This window comes from Sceloporus occidentalis, unplaced genomic scaffold (assembly GCF_023333645.1).
Source record: "Sceloporus occidentalis isolate IW3139 unplaced genomic scaffold, rSceOcc1.0.p SCAF_19, whole genome shotgun sequence".
Taxonomy (NCBI): domain Eukaryota; kingdom Metazoa; phylum Chordata; class Lepidosauria; order Squamata; family Phrynosomatidae; genus Sceloporus; species Sceloporus occidentalis.
Window position 1 is genome coordinate 15,005,013 of NW_028316999.1, and position 19,444 is coordinate 15,024,456.

General features: G+C 40.3%; 2 protein-coding genes across 3 annotated transcripts; both read left to right on the top strand.

Annotated features, from left to right (window-relative positions):
- Nucleotides 1-263: 263 nt before the first annotated feature.
- LOC149302497 (arginine/serine-rich protein PNISR-like) lies at nucleotides 264-6,870 on the top strand. Of its 2 annotated transcripts, XM_089482621.1 has the most exons (11): nucleotides 264-351; nucleotides 1,106-1,288; nucleotides 1,369-1,604; nucleotides 1,983-2,160; nucleotides 2,382-2,563; nucleotides 2,693-2,833; nucleotides 2,953-3,052; nucleotides 3,598-3,651; nucleotides 4,845-5,012; nucleotides 5,621-6,659; nucleotides 6,840-6,870. In XM_089482621.1, exons 1-11 carry the CDS (start codon nucleotides 264-266, stop codon nucleotides 6,868-6,870), a joined length of 2,400 nt encoding a protein of 799 aa, XP_089338747.1. The 2 variants fall into 2 exon arrangements, with proteins under 2 accessions (XP_089338747.1, XP_089338748.1); XM_089482622.1 differs by lacking the exons at nucleotides 3,598-3,651; nucleotides 6,840-6,870 and having other exon boundaries at nucleotides 5,621-6,663.
- Nucleotides 6,871-9,198: 2,328 nt separating this feature from the next.
- On the top strand, nucleotides 9,199-17,899 carry COQ3 (coenzyme Q3, methyltransferase). Its single transcript, XM_089482570.1, has 6 exons — nucleotides 9,199-9,269; nucleotides 15,496-15,645; nucleotides 16,066-16,165; nucleotides 16,855-17,097; nucleotides 17,467-17,626; nucleotides 17,712-17,899. The coding sequence occupies exons 1-6, from the start codon at nucleotides 9,199-9,201 to the stop codon at nucleotides 17,897-17,899; spliced, it is 912 nt and encodes a 303-aa protein (XP_089338696.1).
- Nucleotides 17,900-19,444: the final 1,545 nt, after the last annotated feature.

Genomic DNA, 19,444 nt, shown 5'->3' on the forward strand with positions numbered 1-19,444 from the left:
AGATGTGTCTCAGGGGATGTCACACATCCATAAGCTAAAGGGAAATATGATTTGGGCGCAGATTTCAACAGTTTATGGATGTCTGCGTAATTGAGCACTCAACAAGCTCAATCCAGCTTGGCCCAAAAAAGTTTATGCACCCCTCCCACATTTTTTCATGTAGGGGTGTTATTCCAACCATTTATATCAATACCCTTTCAAAAAAAAAAGGCAATATAGATAAACCTTGATGGTGTCGTTGACTACAGGTGAAGCCGGCAGAGATGTGGGATCAAGGTGGACAACCTTGGCAGCAATGGCCACTCAATCAGCAGCAATGGATGGAATCATTTCAGCATCAACAAGATCCAAGTAAGAGTCTTAACCCATGTTTTGCAAGGCAATACACTAAGTTATATTCAATGATTAAATGGATCCTTGGAACCTGTGGCATCTTCATGTCAGTGTTCTAATTACACGTGATTATAGGAAACACGCATCATAGCAATCATCCGATTTATTTTCTTGTGTATGCGATTCCACTTTGGTTACCAGTCTCTGTGTTTTCTAGCTTATTTCCGATAGTACATTCTCTGTCATGTTGGAATGATCACAATAGATCCTGGATAACCTCTGTGTTGGTATGTTTCAATGCATAGAAGCATAGAGTTTGATAAGAACAATTCTAGTCTGCCCATTTTCCTGATGTAAGGACCTCAGGCCTTAATCAGTCCTTGGTCTTGACTTAGATTCAGGGTGGATTTATGCCTGTCCCATGCATATTTACATTCCATCACTGTAGTAAAGTCTACCACCTCTGGGAGGCCGTTCCCTTTATCTACCACACTCCCGGTACGTTAAAATTACAGTTGAACAATTCCTTAGTTGGAAAGGTGAATCCATGGTAAAAAAAAAATATATTTTTGAATCAAGACTCTCTTCTTTGAACTGCTGTTTTTAGAACATTAAAAATTGTTATTTATGATGTTACTTTTGATGTTAATGGGGAAAAAAAAAATGATTTGCATAGAACCCTCTCCACGTGGTCTTGTGAGGGTACCCAGAAATGTTTGAGAATGATGGTGTTTTCATATCATTAGTACTAAGATATATTTTCTTGTCTTAGGTCAGATTGACTGGGCTGCATTGGCACAAGCATGGATTGCACAACGCGAAGCTACAGGACAAAGCGTGGTGGAGCCCCAAGGCATGATGCACAATGGACAGGACGTACCTCCGCTTGAGCCAGGCCCAAACAATCATGCTAATTTTCCAATGGAGCCCAATTTTAATCGAATGTGGCCGCCTGGTAAATATCTGTTCATGTGTGCTGCTGTTCTGCGAAACCGGTTTGTAAGGTGAACCTTAACATTCGTGTCATATCTGTAGAATGGGGAGGAATGCATCATCAGCCACCGCCACACCATCCTCCTCCTCCAGAACAGCCGTGGATACCTCCAGCTCCAGGCCCAATGGATATAGTTCCTGGAAGTGAAGACAACAATAGTCAGGACAGCGGAGAGTTTACAGCTGACAACAGACATATGTTTAACCAGAACAATCATGGCTTTGGGGGGCCACCAGATAACTTTCCAATGCCGCCTGTAAACCAGTATGATTACCAGGTAATCTGCACAAAACTGTACGGTTCTGAAAATGTTACCAGACAGGCAACTTTGTAGTGAACCATTAGGCGGGCAGTTTTTAGGCATAAAGTTGCTGATCTGTCCCATGTACAAATGTTTGCTTAGATGCTGGTACAACTCTGTGCTTGTCCTAATTTGATGTAGACTCTAAAAAGCTATACTATATAATTTAGTTTGCGTATATGTTTACATATACACACGAGCATGGAATATAGTGGAGTGAGATTGACATTCATATGCAGTGTATTGCATAGAAATAGATATAAAGGCTTTTAAAAATGTATTTAGTCTATTATTGCCTAGAATTCAATATAGTGTGCGGCTTCCCGTGGTTTTGATGTCTGTTTACTTTTTCAGCATGGATCTGGGTATGGCCCACCTCAAGGAGGATTCCATCCCCCATACTGGCAGCAAGGACCACCTGGACCTCCATGTCCACCAGCTCCCCCTCCAAATCGGAGAGAGAGACCATCCTTCCGAGAACGACAGAGGTCGCCTATACCAGTGCCACCCAAACAAGAGCCTCTACAAATTGGTATGTCTTAATTATTTGTTTCACTGACCCATGTTTGTAGATGGGGTTTAACCTAGGTCATTTTTACTTAATGCTTCCCAGCATTATCTTTACCACAACAATATTGATGGAGCAGTGGCAATTTGAACCATTTTGAAGCATTACTTAACTACCAACTGTCCAGTGTAACTGATCTAGAATTACATTTTTGTTCAATATGTGCACACTTGTTCTTTTTTCAGATGCTGTTAAGCGGAGAACACTGCCTGCATGGATTCGGGAAGGACTTGAAAAGATGGAAAGGGAGAAACAGAAGAAGTTGGAACGAGAGAGATTAGAGCAGCAGCGATCACAGATGAAAAAGGAGAAAAGCGTTAATTCTGCAGATGGAGATAATCCTCATCTACCGCAAAAAAGCAAATTTGTGAGTTTCAAAAAACCGCATAATTACAGTGGATGCGTGTCCTTGCATACAGAGCCGGGGCTCCAAAAATGGCGTGAGGTGGAGTGAAGCATTTCAAATAAACAATTTCGTTGTGTTGTAACTAAACAGGACAGTGAAGAAGATGATGATGAAAACAATGAGAACGAGGAGGACCAGAATAGTGCTAGAGAGAGCCGCAGTCCTTCACCAGCCCCACAGGAGGAGAACAGCGACTCCGAAATGACAGAAGAAGAGCGGGCTTACCAAGTGGCACGTATTTTTCTAATCTTTAGTTTGACTACAGCTTTTTAGCTTAAAATGCTTAGTATTGTTAATTACATGATGCCCTTCTTGGCCACTTATCCCTGTGCTTTTCTTTTCTTTGTTAGATGGTCCTGACAAAAATGTTGTTAACGGAAATTCTTTTGGATGTCACTAATGAAGAAATCTTTAATATAGCTAAAGAGGCCCACCGCAAAGCAACAAAAGGTAGCTTCTTGTTCTTATTTAGAAAGCATGGCTTCTTTATTTTTATTTTGGATGTCATAACAGTTTCTCCATTTACAGATTTAGAACGACCCCTTATTGTTTATGAATTGAGTTGCTGGCTCCCCCCCCCCCCCCGTGCAGTAAAGCACAGTGCATGTGCAGTTAATACTTCTATATGTTAGTATGTATTATTTCTTTAGAATACATAGAGATCTCCAAGATTCTAAAACTCCATCAGGTCTGACCCTTTTCCGACATAGAAAGTAGTCACTTGCCGTGTCTCTCGGCTTCTTGTATATTATTTTCACTTCTAGTGTGGCTGTAGTCCAGTTTTCAGCAGATTCCATGCTATTTAGTTCTTTTGGTTCTGTTGCCAAATTTGGATTTTCCGCAAATCTTGTTTTAATGTTGGATTTTGCACTTTAACTTTTCTTCTCTCCCCCCAAATAGCAGCGCTAGTAATAATTTTTGCATAGAGGCTCATGACTTTGAGGTCGTGGCTATGTGTGTTAACATGTTGTTCCTGTTGTTGATGTGATACAAAGCTCCTGCAAGGCAGCTGGCACAGTCCAGTGCACTGGCTTCCCTTACTGGACTCGGTAAGTATGTTCCGCGATTACTGGACGGGGTGGGATTTCTGGGGATGATTCCGTCTCTTTAAAGTGTGTGCATGTAATGGATCTACCAGAACGTTTAAGCCGGCAATGCAGACAAATTGGCTAGACGACTGTATAACTGTGTGTTCAGTGTAAATTTGCCCCAGCGAGAGATTGAATTCTACTCTGATTTAATGAGAGATTATAATTGCCCCTTTGGGCTAGAATTTATATATATATATATATATATATTGTTTGTTTTCCTAATAAAGGAATTTATACATTAAATCTAATGTGTCAAGAATTATTTTGAAACGCTTAAATAAAAGAAGGTAACGTGCACACTTGGTGTTGTGTTATGTACATGAGGGAGGGAGTCTACAAAGCAATAAAACAGAAGTAACAGCCTATTTTCAAAATTGAAATGCTTATCAGGAATCTGTAGCTAAATGCTCCTCAAAAACCCAGCATATTTACATTTTGCCTAATTTGACTTCAACCGGAATCTTAAAACACCTTATTGATAGTAAAATCATCTCTATTTGACTACTTCTATTGTATGGCCTCATCACAGGCTCCACATTTTCCTGTCCGATTTGTTTTACTAACAGCCATCTCTGCGGCTCAAAGTTCTTTGCGAATGCGGCTGGTAGTAAATTCCATTTTAAGTGGATCTCTTGTGGGAATATTTGAAGTGATCTGTTTGCGGTTTTATACACACGTTTTCTTTTGGATTAAATGACCCTAAACCTTGGTCCTGGGCTTCACGTGGCTCTTTACGTAGCTAGCGGTTTGGCTCATAGAAACAAAACTATATACTGTTTACCAATTAATTAAACGGCTCTTTTGCCATGATTCACCAAAAATGGCTGCTGTCATTTTAATTTTGCTTTCCAACCATTCTGAAGTTACGAAATCGATATAGTTTGCTTTGTTCAACCCTGGAAGTAGTCTGATCCAAGCTGCGTTTTATTGGTATAAGACTTCTGATTGTTGTCAATACACTTATGCTAATAGTATTTTGTTAACGGCACTGATCTGCTCGCTGATCTCCCACTTTGGGAATTTAGCGCAAATCCCTTGAGCGCGAGCCGTGTGTGAGAATCTTAGTATTTGTGTGGCGTGGGGACTGTGGCGGTGAAAGCTGTGTATTGTGTCCTGTTGGCTGGGTGATGGATTGGGCTTTATGCATGCAGGTGGACTGGGTGGTTATGGATCGGCAGAAAGTGAAGACGAGCGCAGCGAAAGAGGCTCAGAGTCTTCTGATACGGATGAAGAGGAACTGCGGCACCGAATCCGACAGAAGCAGGAAGCTTTCCGGAGGAAGGAAAAAGAACAACAGATACTTGAAAGACAAATTGAAGGTAATGTGTGTGTTCAGCGACTGAACTGAATTCCACTGGGGTGACTTGCCGTGTCCATTAGGTATATTTTCTTGGTTACTAGTTTACTGTATTAACCTTGCTAAATTATTAGCTGGATTGAGGCGAGCAGCGGCACTCTGTCCTCTCAGATTAAATAAAATGCTCACTATAAAGGGGGGGGGGGAGTCTGAAATGCCATAATTGAGGTGCAGAAGAAACTAGACATTTTGTAGTTTGTACCCTGACTAAAGGCAGGTAATTCTGTTTCCAGATTAAGTTGAGCCGTGCATACTTTGTGTGTGCTGTAGGGGCAGCTATTAACCAGTTCAGGATCTTCACGATTGTTCCTTCCATGATCCAAGTTTCTGATTGTTTGGTTTAGGGAGCCTTTGTGAGGGCGGGTAAGGTAAAGACCGCAAATTTGTTTAATGCTTTCCCAACCACAGGTTACTGTTGATATTTCTGCAAGTGGCTTCAAATTGAATTTAACTTGCTCCTTGATGTGGCAGCATTGGGTCAGCCTTACCATGAAAATGTCTGAGTAGCAAATGTTTTATATTGACGGTATAATTTTGTTTGGTCTGTAATTTTTTTTTTCTTAATTTCAGAGGAGACGCTTCAGAAGGAAGCAAAAGAAAGGGAAGTGACTGAGCCTGACTCAGACCTATCTATCACTGTAGAAAATAACGAGAAGAGGAAGGTGGAGGTAGAAGTGGATAGCGACAAAAAGAAATTTCATAGTGAAGCTTTGCCGATGGTTGAAATAAAAAAAGAAAACAAGGATAAGCCAGTTGTCAGTAAGTTGAGGAGCTCAAGTAGCAGTAGCTCTAGCAGCAGTAGCAGTGCAGGTAGTAGTAGTAGCAGCAGCTCGGTCTCTAGCTCATACAGCTCCAGCTCCTCAAGTAGCCATAGTTCATTTCACTACTCGCCCAAAAGAAAGAAAAGACGTAGCCGTAGCAGGTCGCCATCTTTTAGAGTAAGACGTAGCAGGAGTAGGAGTGACACGCGAAAGAACAGAAGGGGAAGAAGCAAAAGCAGGGAAAAAATTAGCGAGAGGCGAAGGTCCAGCAAGAACAGTGTGGAGAGTGAAAGGCGTAGAGATCAAAGTCGCAGCAGGGAGAGAAGGACAAACCGCTCTAGGGAGCGCAATGCTGGTCGTAGTAGAAGTAGAGATAGGCGCAGGAGTGATGACCAGCGTAGAAGTCATAGTAGAACCAGGCACAAGCCTAAAGGAAGTAGCAGAGAGCGAGAAAGGGCAAGGAGTAGGAGTGCTGAACGAGACAGGAAGAGAAAGGAGCAGGAAAAAGATAGGAAAAGGGATAAAGTTAAAAAAGAGGAGAGGTCTAGTAGATATAGTCAGGAAGAGGATAGGCCCAAGAGCAGGAGGGACAGCGAAAGGACCTTCTCCCGCAGTGAGTCGTCATCAAAGATGTCCCGGCAGGACTCTAGGCAAGATGGCAAAAAAGGATCTATCAAGGAGAATAAGAAACGGACCCCATCTAGTGGGAGGAGCAGTTCTGAATCACCGGTTGTATTCAAAGATAAAAAGTCTAAGAAATCAAAACGTAGTCGGTCACGTTCCATGGAGAAATCTCAAAGGTCTGGTAAGAAGGCAAGCCGCAAACACAAGTCTAAGACCCGATCAAGGTAGTACACTTTTTCATTTTCTTGCTTAATTGAATGTGTAATATGTACATGGATAATTTGTAAAATGTAAATAAATGTTGGTTCCAGAATGTCACACTTTAAAAAAAAAAAAAAAAATAGAAATAAAATTTTTAATTTGTCCAATGCGGTACTGATATTGGTTTTATTTTTGTTTTGCAGGTCATCAACTCCTGTTCGACGTAAGCGCTGATTAGCTGGCCATGGCCTCTTACGATTAAACAAAAAAAATTCCATGAGTTTTAAGGGCTTGTCTCATTCTAGAGGCACATTATGCTACGTAGGTGTTTGAAAAATGCATTTCTTTCCTTTTTAAATATGTACATATTTTTTCATTCTTCCACTGAAAGGCCTTCCCGATGTAAAAACATACTAGTAATAAGTAACTTTATTTTTAGCTGTAATGTTCTTAAAATAACCATTAACCGTGCTGTGATATAATAAAGCACTGTGCTTATTTTTGTTTGAGAGTCCTGCCCATAATTTTATAGGCTTACTTTTTTGAATCTAAGTATCAGTAACCCTTCAAGAATTTAATTTCATGAATTAAAAAAAAAAAAAAAAAAAAATTCTTCCACATTTCACCGCTGTAGGTGGATTTAGTTTTAAGCATTCGAAGGCTTCAGGATTGGTACACCAGTGTGCTTTTATGGAAATCGGTTTTCTGTGGATGTTCTGCAAATAATATTTTCCTTGGTATCTTTAAAGCAAAAGTATAACTTCCCGGTAGGGTGCACACGTATCAGATCCATGTAAAGTGTTAATAAATTACGTGTACATCACGCCTGCCTTATATGGAAATGATTGAGATATAATGGATGGCTTATTTGCATATGAGGCTTACGTGATGCTACACATGGAGAAAGCTTAGAACCTCCTAAAATCTTGCAAGTCAATTGGAAGAGTTACATTTATGCATTTTGTGAAAACACTGGTCTAGAATGTCCTTAAATCGAATTTTAAAGTGGAAAGGGGCGGAGAGTTAATTTATTTTCCTTTCATGTAGATGGGACACTCCTGGAAGTTATTTGTACAAACTGTAAATAAAACTTTGCAACGTGATGGGACTTTTTTTTTAATCTGTATATTACGCAGTTTAATGTAAACACACCCAGGCCAGCATCAAATACATTTCCTGTGTTGTCTGATTTCAGCCCGCTAGACTCGATGTGTTGTATTTGCCAATATAAAGAGAGAGGTGGGCACAGGTTACAGTAAACAGTACATTTTGGAAATTCTATCACTGTTAAGCGAACGATGTTGGGGGCTGTACCCAGTACATTATCCATCAAAGCTTCCTGTGGCCAACATGTTAAATGGATGTTGGGCAAGTTATTGTCATCAGCAAAGATCAGGAGATTTAGAATATGTTCGTACATCTATAGCAACATAAAAGGGTTTCATTTAGATTTTTTTCTGCTTTTTAAAAGAATGGCTCTGTCAGCAGAAGCCAGCTGACTGATCGGGTATGACAGTGCTGCCATACTGGTATTATATAAATGACATATCACTAGATCTGGCATTTACTTTTGGGTAGGTAGGTGTCGGTGCTGTCATCTGCCGGTAGGACTTGAGAGAAGTGGCCCAGGAGGCTGCGTCCAAATCCTGTTGGGATCCTTGCTGGCTGATCACACACATTGAGAAACAGATTTAAAAAAAAAAAAAAGACACACCAGTCAGCCATAACTTTATGGCCACCTTCCTAATTCTGTGTAGGTCCCCCTTTTGCCGCCAAAACAGCCCTGGCCCGTTGAGACATGGATTCCACTAGACCTCTGAAGGTGTGCTGTGGTATCTGGCACCAAGATGTTCGCTACAGGTCCTGTAAGCTGCAAGGTGGAGCCTCCATGGATGCATCCTGGTGCCATGTGTTCTCCAGGAAAGCGACATACACATCACCTGTCCATCGCCACGATGTAAAAGAAAATGTGACTTATCAGACCAGGCCGTCTCTTCTATGGCTCCGTGGTCCAGTTCTTACACTCACATGCCCATTGTAGGTGCTTTCGGCAGTGGACAGGGGTCGGCATGGGCACCCTGACTGGTCTGCAGCTACACAGCCCCAAACAAACTGCGATGCACTGTACGTTCGGACGTGTTTATCAGAACCAGCATTAACTTTTTCAGCAGTTAGAGCCAAAGTAGCTCATCTGTTGGATTTGTACACATGGGCCAGCCTCCCCCCCACGTGCATCAATGAGCCTTGGCCCCCCATGACCCTGTTGCCGGTTCATGGCTTATCCTTCCTTGGGCCACTTTTGATAGGTAGTGACCACTGCAGACCAGGAACACCCCACAAGAGCTGCAGTTTTTGAGATGCCCTGACCCAGTCGTCCAGCCATCACAGTTTGGCTCTTGTCGTAGTCGCTCAGATCCTTACGCTTGCCCATTTTTCCTGCTTCTAACGCATCAACTTTGAGGACAAAATGTTTACTTGCTGCCTAATACATCCCACCTACTGACAGGTGCCATGATAAGATTATCACTGTTATTCACTTCATCTGTCAGTGGTCCTAATGTAATGGCTGTTCGGTGTATGGAACGTGACAGTGACATTCATTATGATATGGATCTATATATCAAAACTATGAGGTGAGCGATGCTGGTAAGAAGATAATAGTTTTGGTTCAATGGGATTTATAAATGTAAGGAGTTTGAGGATAGTTTTGTAAAGAACCCGAAAGTTCATCTCACCAACTAATTATAAATCTATGAATAGCCACCTAAGGTGAGCTTCTGCTGCAAAAAGCAGGGCTGGGAATTCTTAATGTAGAACTAAATTGGTAGCGTTTCATTTCAACTATCCAGCACGTGGGGCCAACTTAGACCTTGTTGAAAGAGAAAAGCCATAACATAAGATTAATTGCTGAACTACTACAGTTAATACATTTTTGAGGGATTTTCATATGGGGGGGGGGTTGAAGAAGGAATGGGAACAATATCCTATAGTGTTTGTGAAATACTTGTTAAAGCTCATCACAGTACATATGGTTAGGCGAATGTGTGACAGATTGATGTACTAGGTATAAATTTAACCTATGAGTGCGTGGGGGGGGGTCTAGTTAGATTTAATCCTTATCTTCTCTCTTTTATATCATTTTTTGCATTAGCAGTTTAGTTTGCAGTTGGAGCAAGAGAAACACAGACCACCCTAACACTTCATGAATTTGGAGAGTTATGACCAGGACTCGGTTGTACTGGAACAATATTTTATTCTTGTATTACCATTTGTAAGGCTGGGGAGAATGTATTTTAAGGACAAACAAAAGCAAATGAAAAGTGGAAAGCGATGGAAAACAGAACAGTCTGGTCAGTACGGATAGGCCAGTGACAGCTAATCATTCCATGCTGTCGTACATCCCAATGTTTAATCTGCCGCAATACAATTTCCTATTATAAACATTTTTGCTTAATCAAAGTCCTCCTTTACACTGTACAGTATTTCGCCGTGAAACACTGCAGAACTGTAGCATCTTGACACGTTCAGCGGGGTTAGTTGGTAGTTGGAGTGAGAGAATGATGGCAATGTTCCCGTTTGCACCCTGCGATGGAACAAGCTCTCAAGCAGCGGCCGCGCTACCCTCTGCTGTACCGCCTATCCGGATGTATTTTGGATGAGCATGTATGTTGGGCCACGGCTGGGCAAGGAGGAAAAATTGATCCTATAGTGAATCATGTAAATGTTTTCTTTGCAATGCTGTTTTCTTTTATACCATCATTTGCAGTATGTGCCCTTTTTACAAAGAAAATATATAAAAAAAAACAGTATAGGCAAAAAGCCTATGTTGGGTTTTTTGGAATGCAATAAAGGAAAACAATAATTTTGTTTATATTAAAACACAAAAAAATAGCAGTCAATGGCAGTGGTGCAACAACGACAAGGCTTCATCCTGTAAAGGTCTGTCTACAATTATATCAAAGTATGTGTAACAGAGAGGGGTTCAGTGAAATGAAGAAGAAAAAAAACAAAGACAAAATACTTTTCTCATAGAGCTTTCTGTGTTCTTTACTGGCTGTTCCAGATGACGAGGGCATCATAAAGGCAAAAAAAATGTACTTCGGCCATAGAGATCAAAAATGAAAGAAAAATACTGATCCCTGTGACAGTAATTACAAAGTGTATGCGTATATATATATATATATATATATATATATATATATATATATATATATACCCAAATAAAAAAAAAAAGCAAAAATATTTTTTTTTACTCTTTGTGCCTAACCACTGACTTCATATCTACTATACTTACATATATTATTTACCTATGCGTCATTGATTTTGGCTTCTCTCTTTTTTTTTTTTTTAACTGTTTGTTTTTTATATATATGAGAGTATATGTATATGCTTTTGATACACAATCACTGATGAGGCGATATAGATAATATACACACACAATTATGGACACTGGGATCTCTATCGACTAAATTCATTTTTTTTATTACCTATACGATTACCTATCTATAGCCATCATCTAGTACGGGCGGTAAAGAACACCGAGTATTTTGTCCCCCTTCTGGGGTTTTGCGTTAACCCCGTCCCTTGCATATTTTGCATCATTTTGTTTCCATACAGAACCCACGCTGTTATAGTTGCCTGTGAAATAAACACGCACTGAAGATCCATTTTTATACCTTGTGTGAACCCCTGGGGCATTTATGCCCACAACCTTCATGTATTGCAAGTAATTGCATAATAGTAATTACCACCACAAGCTCTACAATACAGAAGATCACTGTTTAACTATTCATGTCCGTGATACAACTTTCCGGATGTGCCCCAAAGAAAATCATCCCCTGCTTCCTGTGCGCTAGCGCTCGAGACTTGCTGTTCCGGTTCCAGGTTGAGGGGGTTGCCTTTTCGGTACATACCTTGTTCCGGGAATGTTTTCCATGCTGAGCCGCTTATGTGCACTCTCCGCACGGAGAGCTGTGAGGCGGAGAGGGTACAGTTCAGGTAATGCCAGCTGGCCGGGTACTCAGGGGGTGCAGACCACGTCACGTGCTTATAGGACCATGCTAACCCCCCTGTAAAGCGGGGGATACACAGCACGTTACCTGCTAGTGCATACATTGAGAAAGAAGACTATTATTCTGCACTGGGGTGAATATTAAGTACTGCAGCTGACAGGACTCGTTCCTACTGAAGCATACAAATGTCCCTAACAGGCTACAGTAATTCACACAAAATCTACTATCATGCCTCCTCCTGTTAGCAGAAACAATGTAACAAACTAGTGCATACCTCCCAGCATGTGACCAAAGAGGGACAGCTTTGTTTCAAGGGGCGTGGCAAGGGGTGGGGCTTTACTAGGACTTGTTATGTGACTTTGTGACCTCTATAGATATTAACCCCTTAAGGACCGGGCTCATTTTTCGTTTTGTACCCTGTGGGACCGAGGCTGTTTTGACACTTTTGTGGTGCTTGTGTTCAGCTGTAATTTTCTCCTCACCCATTTAGTGTACCCACATAAGTTATATATTGTTTTTTTCAGGACAAGATGGGCTTTCTTCAGATACCATTATTTTGATCGTATCATCTTATTTACTATAAAAAAAATTAAAAAAACATGGTGAAAAATTGAAAAAACCCCACATTTTATGACTTTTATTTGAAAAATCTTTTACTCACCTAAAAAAGCAAGTAAAAAAACTAGCTAAATAGATTCTACTACTTGTCCTGAGTTTAGAAATACCCAATGTTTTTATGTTTTTTTGCTGTTTTTTGTAAGTTATAGGGCAATAAGTACAAGCAGCGTTTTATGATTTCCAAATCTTTTTTAACAAATCTGGTCAGTCTGCCTCCATCTCCTCTTTGGAACATCTTTGAAGCCGGTTAACTCAATTTAACCCATTCAAACCATATATTTTTGAAAACTAGACACCCCAGGGTATTCCAAATGCTGTTATTTTAACCCTTTCCATGCACCAATTATACAACTACACTTTGTCAAACTTTGTAATAGTAATTTTTTTTATTTTTTTTTCCACACAAATTGTACTTTAGTTATAGATATACAGGTGCTGGTATATGTCACTGTCAAACAACACCCCAATATGTGTTCAGCAACATCTCCTGAGTACAGCGATACCCCACATGCATGGGTTTGTCAGATTGTTTGGCTGATAAAAGGCTACTTTTGGGGCATGCGTAATTCAGGTGGTCATTTGGTCATTGTGCCTCCCTCTCCTCTTTGGAATATCTTTGAAGCCGGTTAACTCAATTTAACCCATTCAAACCATATATTTTTGAAAACTAGACACCCCAGGGTATTCCAAATGCTGTTATTTTAACCCTTTCCATGCACCAATTATACAACTACACTTTGTCAAACTTTGTAATAGTAATTTTTTTTTTTTTTTTCACACAAATTGTACTTTAGTTATAGATATACAGGTCCTGGTATATGCCACTGTCAAACAACACCCCAATGTGTGTTCAGGAACATCTCCTGAGTGCAGTGATACCCGACATGCATGGGTTTGTCGGGTTGTTTCAGATTTAAAATGCCACATTTGGGAAGTGCGCTTTTTTTCTCCATTTTGGTCAGTCTGTACCTATGCCCTATCTTTGAGCTAGGCCACTCCAATTTACCCCATCAGCCATTTTTTATATATATTAGACACCCCTTGGGTATTTGAAGTGCTTTTATTTTAACTCTTTGTTGAGATTTTTGAGAAATTTTAGCACTTGCTCAAAATAATAAACTTTATTTTTTAATTTTATTTTATTTTTTTAATACTTTTTTTATATTTTTTTTTTACACATTTTGCTGGTACTGGATGGTTCATCTAGTGACATCACTGCATAATTATTTTTAAATGTTAGCACATTTTTTTTTAATTTTTTTTCCATTTTTTATTCATTTTTATTTTTTTTGAATATTTTACTAATCACATAGTGATTAGAAAGCTGGGCTCCATTGACTTGCATGGTTGAATGCAGTACCTGTATTCAACCAGCAAGTGGAGCCAGTTCTCTAGAGGGTCCGGAGACCCTCTAGCGAACTTTTTCGTCTTTATTGTTTTATTTCCCGGGACGCCGCCATCTTGCTTGATGGCGAAGATCACCGGCAGCGGCGGCTGTGACCGCTCTCCGGAGCGGTCACAGCCCACCCAGAGGTAAGTGTTTGGTGTCGCTGGATGCCTCCTGATCGAGGCATTCCAGCGACACCATTTAAGTTTAGGAGGCGATCGTTGATCGCCTCCTAACCGCTTTTAAAACGGGCGTCCGCCGCCATACAATGTATGGCGGCTGTTGACGCCCCGGGGAGGGGCCAGACATGGCCCCCGATGCCGATCTCGGCCTTGCTGAATGCCTCGACATCGAGGCATTGCAGCAAGGCCGTTTAAGCGAAGAAAGTGATCCTTGATCACTTTCTAAGCTTATTTAATTTTTTGACGGTTCAGGACCGTCAAAGGTCATTTAGTGACCTTCTTGTTATGACGGTCCTGAACCGGCAAAGGTCGCGAAGGGGTTAAGTTATTTATGTTACCAAGTAAGGCACTCAATTTACTTTATAAACACACTTCTGCTGTTTCTGTACATATTATTGTAGCTTTCAGGGCACCAGAACACTGGGATAAACTTATGCCCAACAAACCTTCCGAGATAGTAGAAAACGAGGACATCAGGGGAGGAAAAAGGGGATTTAGGGCCAAAAGTGGGTCTGACCCTCCTGAATAGGGACACTTGGCTATTGCCAGTGGTTAACAGACTTTGTAATGTACAAGAGCAGACACTAAAGAAACTGGAAATGATTTCAGTGCAGAATGTTGCCCGGGACGCAGGTTGTCAATTTACTATTTAATTTAAGTCCAAAAGTACACGTTATTGGTAAATAAAATCACATTTTTTGTTGTTGCATGGGGTACAGATACGGGCAGATGCAAACATTTAGAGCAATTATGAGATGTTTCAATTATGACATTTATGGTATATTTTGGGAACTATTTGTAAGAAACTTGTCCAAAACCTACAGATTCTTCTTGTCCTCCCCTGCTTCCCTTGCCCTGTAATTTACAGTTTCATTTAGGCAGGCTTAAGTGGAAGGTTAAGTTAAGCATTAGGGGAAATAGAACAGGTTTTAAAGTGGGTGGAGCATGATAAGAAAAGTTGGGAACAGTGGTGGGAGTGGGTGGGGCTAAACTAAGCCCCTCCCCTTTACCCATAAAATGTCACAAATGTCACTCATAGCGTCTGAGGAATTAAAGACATAGATGTTATTAAAATACGCGGCAGGACACAGTATGCTTGTTATTGGAACCGGTTTTATTTTCTCTTTATAGCTACTTACATACCAACTGCCATTCGATGGAAACCATGTCTTACGAACGCAAAAGCCGAGCCAAGCAGTTTATTAGGAGTGCACAAAGAATTGTAAGTTTTTATGTCTTTTAATGTGAATTACATTTTAAAAAGGCTTAAAGGTAAGCAACAAGTGGAATGTAAATGATCATATTGGCACATCGTTCTTATAGGTACACACTAGGTCGCATAAACTGTTGTTTTGAATGGAAGAGCTTATTGGGAAAATCATGTATAAAAAAAAAGGTTACACCGGGCTTCACCGGTTTGCCCCCCTCCTGATCTCACTGTACCTGACTACATTAAACAAAATTGTCATTATTCCATTGAAAGAAAGAAAAAAACAAAACTTTTTTATACCACTGGCATACATTAAGCTGTACCTTGAAAGTAAAGTAGAGTTTCTAATGTGTTGCCATATCAAGTCTTAACAAACTATTGTTTTTTTTTAAATATAGTTCCCCACTTTTAATCATTTTATTTATTGTGAACATATGTGTTTTATTGTAGGTGTCTGGTCAGCCAGATGCACACTACGTCGCAATATGTGGATCCTCTGGAGATGAAGAAATTCCAGGCATGGTCTGCAAAGTGGTGGGATGAGGAAGGTGTCTATTCTGCCCTCCATTCCATGAATGACATTCGTGTACCCTTCGTAAGGTACCGGAACCTTTGGAATTTAGACACACATCCTAAAAACCAAACATAGGAAATTGCATGCCTGCTTATGGTGTGGATGGCTCCAGATGTCACAGGTTCTGCAGATGAACAATGAGTCAGGGTTCCTATCTCTGCACATGTTCACACATTTTCCCTTTCCAGCCATCAGCACAGACACTGGTGAAAAAGATGGGGTAATTAGAGGTCACTATCTATATGGGTATAGTTTATTTCATGAAAACATTAAATATAATACATAAAACCGTTGTTCATTTAAGCAGCTACTGCAACTAGCATCTAGCAGCTGATACAACCTTTATACAATGTTTATATATTAAGAATAAGGTTAGAATTTTTTTTTGGAAGGTTAGAATATTATTTAATTGCGTCGGGCCATCATGATTTTGTTTTCCTCTACAGAGATATACTTATGAGCAAGAGTTTTAACCATGATGTTGGATGTCCTCTGTCAGGTGTGACTATTTTAGATGTTGGCTGTGGGGGAGGTTTGCTGTCTGAGGTAAGGATGAACCCCATCTTTAAACAGCAAGTGAATTATCAGCAGTGATGTGCTGGGCAGGGGACAATTGCTCCCTGGGCTGGGCAAGTTTCACCAAAGAAGGCTTTTTCCGTGTTGATGGGGGGCCAGCCTGGGCTGGCCTGCTGTGAGAGGGTACTGCTCATCAGGGTCATGTAACATGGCCCCACATTACAATAGCTGCAGCCTTCATCACATGGCCAGAGTGATGGGTGTGTTTCTTTTTTGCCATTTGGGGGTTGCGGGAGGTGGAGGGGTGGATGTTGCAAAGAGAGGGCTAAAAGGTGCCAGTCCTCCCCAGAAGCCTAGATATTAAAGTACCTGTATGGAGGCTTTTGTTTAAGCAGCACTGTTCCCATTAACTGGCTCCTGCAGTGATTTAATGAAATTGTTGTTTTTATAACTTTATCTCTAGTTTGTCAAATGTTTTTTTTTTTATTTTTTTTTATTTTGTTTGGTATTATTCAAAAAATATTAAAGAAATGTATTTTTGGCGTCATTGGGAACCTGCCGGCGAATATACTTGCTGATGGAACTATTCTCCTCGTATTTACGTATACTGTAATAGATAAAATAAAATATAAAATATTGCTGTGACATTTTGTGTGTGCATTGAAACTACTGAAACAGGGCACGCCTTCTCATGTTTAACATGTTTTGTTCCTTTGTAGCCTCTTGCCAGGCTAGGAGCCGCTGTTACGGGAATAGATCCCCTAGAGGATAACATTAGAACAGCCCAAATGCACAAATCCTCTGACCCGGTCCTGGACAAAGCGATCCAGTACAAGTCCTGCTGGTTGGAGGAACTAGTGGAAGGAAACAGGGAGTGCTTTGATGCAGTTGTGGCATCTGAGGTTTTAGAGCATGTGGTTGATATTGAGTCTTTTATCCAGAGCTGCTTCCAGATTTTAAAGGTAGGTCATGATCGTGCAAGTGATTTTTTTTCTTTGTATATTTTACTTACCTGATTTTCTTCTACTTTCATTTATAAGACACACACCTAGTCTTATAGCAGGAACATCTCCTGTAGTACTTTTTGAATGGTCAGTGAAAGAGAACTGGACCAGGAATCCTTGTCACTAAACTGTGCAAGAGACATAATCTAGTTGTGATTTTCTATGAGGAATAGACAGAGAGGGGTGGCTTTAATAAAGATAGAATTGATCCATATAAGCAGGTTTTTGGGATTGGAACATGTTGGGAGTTTGCAGAGTATTTCTTCAAATCACTTGAGCTACTTGAAGAGATAATTGTAATTGAATGTATCCTTTTGTTTCTGAAAGCCAGGTGGGTCTCTTATAATTACCACCATCAACAAAACCAAACTATCATATGCATTAGCAATTGTGCTAGCTGAAAACATTATGGGCATCGTGCCAAAGGGCACTCACGACTGGGAGAAGTTTATCCCTCCCGTGGAGCTGGAACGAATACTAGAATCAAGTAAGCATTGCCTTTGCCTATTGCACACTGATACTTTATCAAATATCCTGTTTACCTGACTTTAAACATTGTATCATCCCAACAGATGGCTATGTTGTAGAGACACTAAGGGGGATGTTGTACAATCCCCTTTCTGGGTCGTGGAGCTGGATTGATGACACAAGCATTAACTACGCAATGCACGCGGTCAAAACGGTTGCTGATAAAGAGCCTACAGACATAGACTTTGAAAACAAAGATGAGTGGCCAAAGGCAGCAGAAGCCTCTGGGTGAAGGTTTCCTGGTCACGGCATTCATCAGCAAAGCCTCGATGAACTCAACGGGAGGTGTATGATGTACAAAATGGTTGTCAGACATAGGACCAGTGTGCCCTCTGCCCAAACAAAAAGAATTTAAGTATCCAATTAGTATATAATCAGAATGGGCCTAACTAGTGGTCACTGTTTGCCCAAGAATCTCTGCCACCCTAAACTGGCTTTATCTGTACTATGTAGTAATGAATCTACTAATTTTAATATACTTATCTTTAACATCCGACTACTGCCAAAGGAGAGTATGGTATACCTACAATGTAGTAGAGTTACTTAATATAATGTGTGCTATCCTATGTTTGCATTTCAAACCTGATAAAGCCAAAGTGACTTCCCCAACTGCCCTCCCCTCTGCTTATAAGAAGAAAAAAGGAAAGAATTTGTACAAAGTACACACCTCTGAACAACAATCGGCATTTTTACATTATTGATGTAACAATTTTACATAGTATGGTTCTTCTGGCTGCAGTATATTACATATGCTGAAAAGGTGATGTTTAGATTTGTGTTTGAATTATATATCGTGTGTGTGTCAGGAGAATATGTATTTTACATGCCAAATACATGATGTGTGAAACCTACCTGTACCTTTTTCTTTTTTTTGTCAGTGTAAATGTTCTGAAAATGCTTAGTTTGAATCTGAGATTGCTAAACAAAATGCACAATTATATGTCTTAATGAATTTAGTTATGATGGCGACAGTTCCCGCTAATGCTCACGGTCACCGCTTGTACGCATATCACGTGGGTTATGCATACGGTATAGATGCACTGTTAATATTCTGTAAGTGTAATGGCAAATGTTTATTAAAGATTGGTGCATTTGCCAAATCCTATTATTTTATATTTCAATATATGAAATCAATGTCAGCGCTGGAACTGATTAGCGGTTAGTAGTATATGTAGTATATGGCATGGAGATGTGTTTGGCTGCAAATGCATGGAGTGATTCTGCAGAAGACCCCCATGCATTTCCAATGGGGAGCATAAGTACATTTTAAGGGACCATTCTGGTGCTGGAGGGTGCCTTTAAATTATCATTATTGGAAACTTTTTTCATACCACTTGGAGGAGATACCTTACATTCTTCCCAAGCGTCTTTGTTCAGGAGCCATATCCCCTCTTTGAGACCCAAATCCCTCTGCCCCTCTTTCCTCTCCTGATGTGGCTTCAAAGGTCCAAATATCAGCAGGAGATGGGTATAGTCAAACTGGGTAAATATCATTTTTCTAAATAAAATAACCAGTTAAGTTTTATTTCTTTGTAAAAATGTACAGCAAACCCATTAGCAATTTAAAATGTGGCCAGACATGCTGTTTCCAGGGTTTGACTTTTTTCCTGTCCCTCTGTGGTGGAAGCTAATCAGTTCTGGCACCACTTGGGAAAAGTACATGATGGAAAGGACTGGGACCCAACAAATATGCAACTTTACAGCTAGTTTCAACTTAAACTAAGCCTCATGTATTCTGTTTTTTTGAGAGTACATCAATACTTAGTTGGATTTTGAA